The sequence below is a fragment of the Ochotona curzoniae genome, unplaced genomic scaffold, assembly GCF_017591425.1.
Source record: "Ochotona curzoniae isolate NIBS_2020 unplaced genomic scaffold, NIBS_Ocur_1.0 scaffold_2453, whole genome shotgun sequence".
Lineage (NCBI taxonomy): Eukaryota > Metazoa > Chordata > Mammalia > Lagomorpha > Ochotonidae > Ochotona > Ochotona curzoniae.
Window position 1 is genome coordinate 8,237,942 of NW_024467094.1, and position 5,748 is coordinate 8,243,689.

The window sequence follows — 5,748 nt, forward strand, 5'->3', positions numbered from 1 at the left end:
AGGCCCTCTGCACCCTTGTGGGAGATTAAGATGGAGTTAGCCGGCCTTGGCCAGGCCCATGTTGTGGCCTTAGGCAGCTAGTTCAGGGTCATGAACTTGCAAGTCACACATCCCCACCTATGTGGTCCTTTCTGCCCACCTGGGAGTTAGCTATCATCACCTGGAACCTGAGGGGGCAGTGTTGTGTTGTTCTGTAACCACTCCTCTCACAAGCCCCACAAGGCCCAGCATAGGGAGGGGCTCGCTCTCTTGGTTGCATGCTTCCCTCACACTGGGACTGGGACTCTTGGCCTCCCCAGGACCTGCTTGCTCTCTGGCTTCCCATGGACAGATTCCACGGACAGGCAGCCCTTGAGCATGGCCCCTATACATCTGTATTCCTCAGGCTCTGTTCACTGCTTGAGTGAGTCAGTGAAGATATGCTAAGATGCTTTGTATTTCTAATTTGTTTACTTTGAAGAGTTCCAGGAGAGGTGAGGCCCAGCAGCAATGGAATGTGGACAGAGAAGCCAGGAAGAGGTGAATATCTGCAGCTTTGTGAGTGTGTCCAGGTTGTTACTGTATGGGTCTTGGGGTAACATTGGTCTTCATTTTATCAGATGGACATCAGGGCAATGACCATTTGTTCCTTTCAGGGTTTTAATTCAGACTGGATTGCCCCTGGACTTGTCATTTGCTAATTTCTAGTAGACTCTGTTATCCGTGAGTTTAATTAATAAAAACTCCTTAATATATCCTAAACTCATTTTGCATGATCTTGCTTGTACCCCACAACAACCCAGACCTAGCTGTTATACTTCTCTGGGGAAGGAACCAGTGGATAGAAGATTCTCTCTTCTCTCTGTTGTTCTGCCTTTCAAATCAATAATCTTAAAAAAAAAAAAAATCTTGCCTTAAGGTCACAGCCAGGAAGTAGGGAAACGTTTCAGAAGTGGGAGAGGAGACTGGGATGATGGATGGAAGAGATCTTGGGGGCAGGGGCATAGTACCAGGGACAGGATTATTGAGGAGGAACCCAGGGACCTGCAGGATGTGAGGTACCCTCAGGGGAACATGGGTCAACTGCAGCAACTGGGAAAGGTCTTAGAGATGGAGGATCCAGGATGCCACGTGCACATAGAGAGACAAGAGCAAAGTTAAGTGGTCCCATGACAGGGGCTGGGAACGCCTAAGGACAAATGTCCTAGTTTCTGTACCCGCGTGTCCTTCCCTCAGGACGCCTTTGTACCCCTGAGCAGCAGGTACACTCCCAGTGGACAAAGCCAGCCCCAATCTGGCCAAACATGTTCTAACTTTCCGTGTCAAACACATTCCCTTGTTTCCTCAGCTTAGCAATCATGCGTTTTGGTCCAGGCAACATTCGAAGTGTTGCAATCAACCCAGAAACACAGGGCCCCCACCTTCCCCAGAGCTCCATTCCAGCAGAGGAGACGCCTGACAAATCCCTCCTCGCATTTGGTGTTCTCCAGGGTCTAGTACTGGTGCTGACAGGCAGGCAAGATCGAGTCAGTGAATGATTCAGGAGCCAATTTGGAGTGTGAAAAAAATCCAATCACAACAATTAAGGGGAGTGGGGACCAACAGTTGAGGCGCACGTTGCAGTCCTAGCTGCCCCCTTCAGATTCAGCTCCGTGCTGAGGGACCTGGGAGGCAGAAGCTGGCCTGAATCCTTGGGACCCTGCCACGCATGTGGACAAACCCAGAATTCCCAGCTTCAGCCTAGCTCAGCCCAGACCTGGCTGTTGCTGGATTCTAAGGAGCGAGCCAGTGGCTGGAAGGTCTCTGGCTCTCTCACTCAGCTCCTCCCACCCATGGCTCTTTCAAATAAAATAAACTTTTTTAAAAAAAGATTTATTTATTTTATTAGAGAGGCAGATGTACAGAGAGGAGAGACAGAGAGGAAGATCTTACATCCAATGATTCACTACCCAAGTGACCGCAACGGCTGGAGCTGAGCCAATCCAAAGCCAGGAGCCAGGAACTTTCTGGGTCTCCCACAGGGGTGCAGGATCCCAAGGCTCTGGGCCATCCTCTGCCAGAGTCCAGCTCCAGCTGAGTTCGAAACTCGCGAAGCGTGTGTGATGAGGTGCAAAAAGGAAAGAAAGACGAACCACTAGGATTTCATCATAATGGACAATGTGAGAAAGCTGTCCGCTTTATTTATACAGAATCAAACTCTGGCTCAGACTTTTTACGTCATGGTCAAGTGGGTGTTTCTAAAGATAATTCTGCCTAAGGGTAGGGTGTTATCCACCTGGCGCCTGGCACCTGGCTAGGAAAAAGTTCTCAATAGATGGTGCATATCAATCAGTAACACATTCCTACCACAATTACTTTACAGCTTGGTCTTGAGACAGTCAAGGAAGGAAGGACTTCACAGGAGGGACCTAAAAGATCAAAAAAAGAGGGAAAGAATAGATTCCTACTGCACCTGAAGACAGAACACCCTTGATTAGCATATTGCCACAGAATGCAGCCGTAACAGTAATAACAGCTTTTTTTTTTTTTAAAGATTTATTTTATTTTTATTGGAAAGGCGGATATACAGAGAGGAGAGACAGAGAGGAAGATCTTCCGTCCAATGATTAACTCCCCAAGTGAGCGCAACGGCCAGTACTGTGCCGATCCGAAGCCAGGAGCCTCTTCCGGGTCTCCCACGCGGGTGCAGGGTCCCAAAGCTTTGGGCCGTCCTCGACTGCTTTCCCGGGCACAGTCAGGGAGCTGGAAGGGAAGCGGGGCTGCCAGGATAGAACTGGCGCCCATATGGGATCCCGGGCGTGCAAGGCGAGGACCTTAACCACTGCACCACCGTGCCGGGCCCAATAACAGCTTTTTGGCTAAAAAAAACGGTAACAGCAACATCAGCTTCTAAGCTCCCATTGATATTTAACAGTAACTCCGCAGAGGCAGACAATGCCTAAATAGATTACAGAAATCTCAATGGGGTTGTCCGGTGTCCATGCAAAGGGAGGGAGAGCTGCATTCAGGTGTTGTAGAGACATCTGCCGGGCCTTGCCACGCAGCAGGAAGTTCCTTGCGGCCTTGCCTGCAATAGAACGATACTCTTCACACCTTCCTGTCTTCCACATCCATCACACGGACCCCAGCAGTCCTCGGACAGCTTTCCCAGGCCACAAGCAGGGAGCTGGATGGGAAGTGAAGCTGCCAGGATTAGAACCGATAACCATATGGGATCCTGGCGGCACATTCAAGGCGAGGACCTTAACCATTATGCTATGGTGCTGGGCCCCTCAAATTAAATAAAATTTGTAACAATGTATAAGCATATAGAAGGTTAAAGCCCAAAGTGTGTTATTCAGACAACGTCCCTGGGAGTCAAATTTTTAAAAGTGAGTTTCCCCTGGATGCCAGAGGGCACCCCACCAGCTTCTGTTAGTAAGATTTATGGGGCACCTGTGGTCAGCTCTCCCATTTCTGGAGTTCTTACATGCATTATCATTTAATCCTCACACAAGGCTTGCAAAATCCCTACTATTATCCTCAATTTACAGTGGGGGAGACTTCAAACCCTGAGTTAATTTACGGCCCACGCCACTGCTCCATGGGGGAGTTGGCTCTTCCCAGCACCCTAGGCTGCACTTACAAGCACCGGGAAGGGAAATGTAGAGGCTGTGCTTGCTGCTAAATCCTCCAAATCCCCCTTCCCTTCCTCGGGGTGGCTGCCCCTAAGGCAAAGGGCACAGGGGAGGGGACCTTGGTAGATTAATTTTTAACTCTTTGCACCTCCATGCACAGCGGGATTCTCTCCCCTCCTAGAGGAACACAGACTGAGTAGGGGAGTAAGGGCTGGTGAGCGAGCGGTGATCCCAGTCAACAGCCATGGGGCTCGTGTTGCCACCTCCTGATGTCCGGCGCTGGTCCCGCTGTGCCATCCCTCTCGCCTTTGCACTGCTGTTGCTTTACTTTGGTGCTCGGATATCCAGTGAGTGGCTTCTTTCCTCACCTGCTGGCGGTGGGTGGGCGGGTGGGCGGCGGGGAGGGGGAGGACCCAGGCGCACAAGCCCTTGGGATCCAAGTCCTCATCTCCAGTCCTCACCAACTGATGGCTTCCTCTCTACCCAGCTGTCCTCCCAGGCTGCAGACTTGAGGTCCCTTACAGCATTCCGAAGGGACCGCTGCCTTCCCAGGTAGAGAGGGGCTGGGAGCGCCAGGTAAGGCCCTCAAACCCTGGAGCCAGGCTGAAGAGTCTCCCCTCTGACCCACCCACTTCCAGTCGGAAGCTAGCACACTAACGCCCCGCGGGTCCTAATGTCAAGCAAGCAGGCCTTGCACACTGGGGCCTCCGCCCCCTTGCCCTCCTGTCTGTCTCCCAGATCCCGCGAGAGTCAGGACTCCAGGTGGCCCCGGAGCAGGAGCATCCTCCGTGTCTGGGCCCTGATGGGATGCTGGGGCGCATGATGCAACCGTTCCGTGCCAGTCTGAACCTCGAAGGGGACGTGGTCTTGTCGCAGTACTTGGCTGGCTGGAGGGCACTGCTCAGGTGAGCGGTCTCCAGCCCTCCAGCCAGCCCCGCCTCTCTCAGTCCTCATCAGAACCGCTCCTTCACCTCCGTCTTCCCCCTCGAACCTTCACACACAGGCTCCTAACTCCCCTCGGCTCCGTCTTCGCCTTCGCCACGAGCGAAGCCATCAGCAAGGTGACAGCCCTGGAAGCTCAGGTACACGGCCGGGACGCTGCGCATTACACGTCGCTGGTGGCCATGGCGGCTTGGGAGCAGCAGGCGGGAGTGCTGGAGAGGCGGGGGACGGCACCCCGAGATTCGTCCGGAGCCTCGGGCTTGCAAACGCTGCTCCTGCTGCACCGCGCGCTGCGCTGGTCCCAGCTCTGTCTCCACCGCGTGGCCACCGGCACGCAGGGAGGCCCGGACGCGGGGGCGCAGTGCGGTGATGCCTATGGCACAGCCCTGGCCCCTCACCACCCTTGGCTCATCCGTCAGGCTGCCCGCCTCGCGTTCCTCGCCCTCCCGGGTCGTGGCCGTTTGCTCGAACTGGCCTGTCCCGGGGCTGGAGAGGCAGAGGCGCGGGCCGCGCTGGTCCGAGCCGCCAGGACCCTGGAGGATGTCTACAACCGCACCCAGGGCCTGCTGGCCGAGCACGGTCTGCTGCTGTTGGCCTGAAGACTGCTGAGATGGAGTCTGGCGGGGGACCGAGAGCCCTCGGGCCGGTTCTGTGCGTCCCAGGACAGCGGCCGCTGCACCTGCCCCTTCCGTGATGGTCCAGCTCCCCCTCCCCCAAGTGGGCGTGATTCTCGGCCGTCTCAGGAAGGTCGGGGTAGCAGTGAGGAATAAAAAGGATTAATTGGCAGCCACCGTCTTAAAAGGTGTTTTGTCTGATGGCTGCGGGCGTTCACGGAAACTTAAGAGGAAACGTGAACAAATAAGTACTCCCTTTCCCGGTAGCTGATAGACTCGCGCCCAGCCTATCCTAGCCTTCCTCTGGCTTTTGTTGACCAACTCCATGCCAAGTCCCCAGCCCTGCCCTCCCGCCCTCTACGTGGTCCTGGCAGCTCTGCCCCAGCCCAGCATCTCCTCCGGGAGTGAATGGCACCCTCTGCCCTGCTGCACATCCTTACCCACCCCGTGGCCTGCCGCGCAGCAGACGCGCCATGGCTGGACCACTTCCTCTGCCACTCCCACAATGGTGCGCAGCACAGCGCTTGGCCACCTCCTCCACGAACTCCCAAAAGCCAGCTCCGGCCCATTCTTCCACATTACAGCAGCCTTCAGAG

At 54.7% G+C, this 5,748-nt stretch overlaps 1 protein-coding gene across 1 annotated transcript; it reads left to right on the top strand.

Moving 5' to 3' along the window:
• The first annotated feature begins 3,840 nt into the window (after positions 1–3,840).
• On the top strand, positions 3,841–5,143 carry GLTPD2 (glycolipid transfer protein domain containing 2). The gene is made up of 4 exons (XM_041000814.1): positions 3,841–3,943; positions 4,084–4,172; positions 4,335–4,501; positions 4,600–5,143. The coding sequence occupies exons 1-4, from the start codon at positions 3,841–3,843 to the stop codon at positions 5,135–5,137; spliced, it is 897 nt and encodes a 298-aa protein (XP_040856748.1). The 3' UTR covers positions 5,138–5,143.
• The last annotated feature ends 605 nt before the right edge of the window (positions 5,144–5,748 follow it).

What these genes read in the sequence shown, in the direction of transcription:
- GLTPD2 (XM_041000814.1), top strand. Translation starts at nt 3,841, where the DNA reads ATGGGGCTCGTGTTGCCACCTCCTGATGTCCGGCGCTGGTCCCGCTGT. An exon ending in AGAGGGGCTGGGAGCGCCAG is followed by an intron (nt 4,173 to 4,334) that starts GTAAGGCCCTCA and finishes TCTGTCTCCCAG; the next exon opens with ATCCCGCGAGAGTCAGGACT. An exon ending in GGCTGGAGGGCACTGCTCAG is followed by an intron (nt 4,502 to 4,599) that starts GTGAGCGGTCTC and finishes CTTCACACACAG; the next exon opens with GCTCCTAACTCCCCTCGGCT.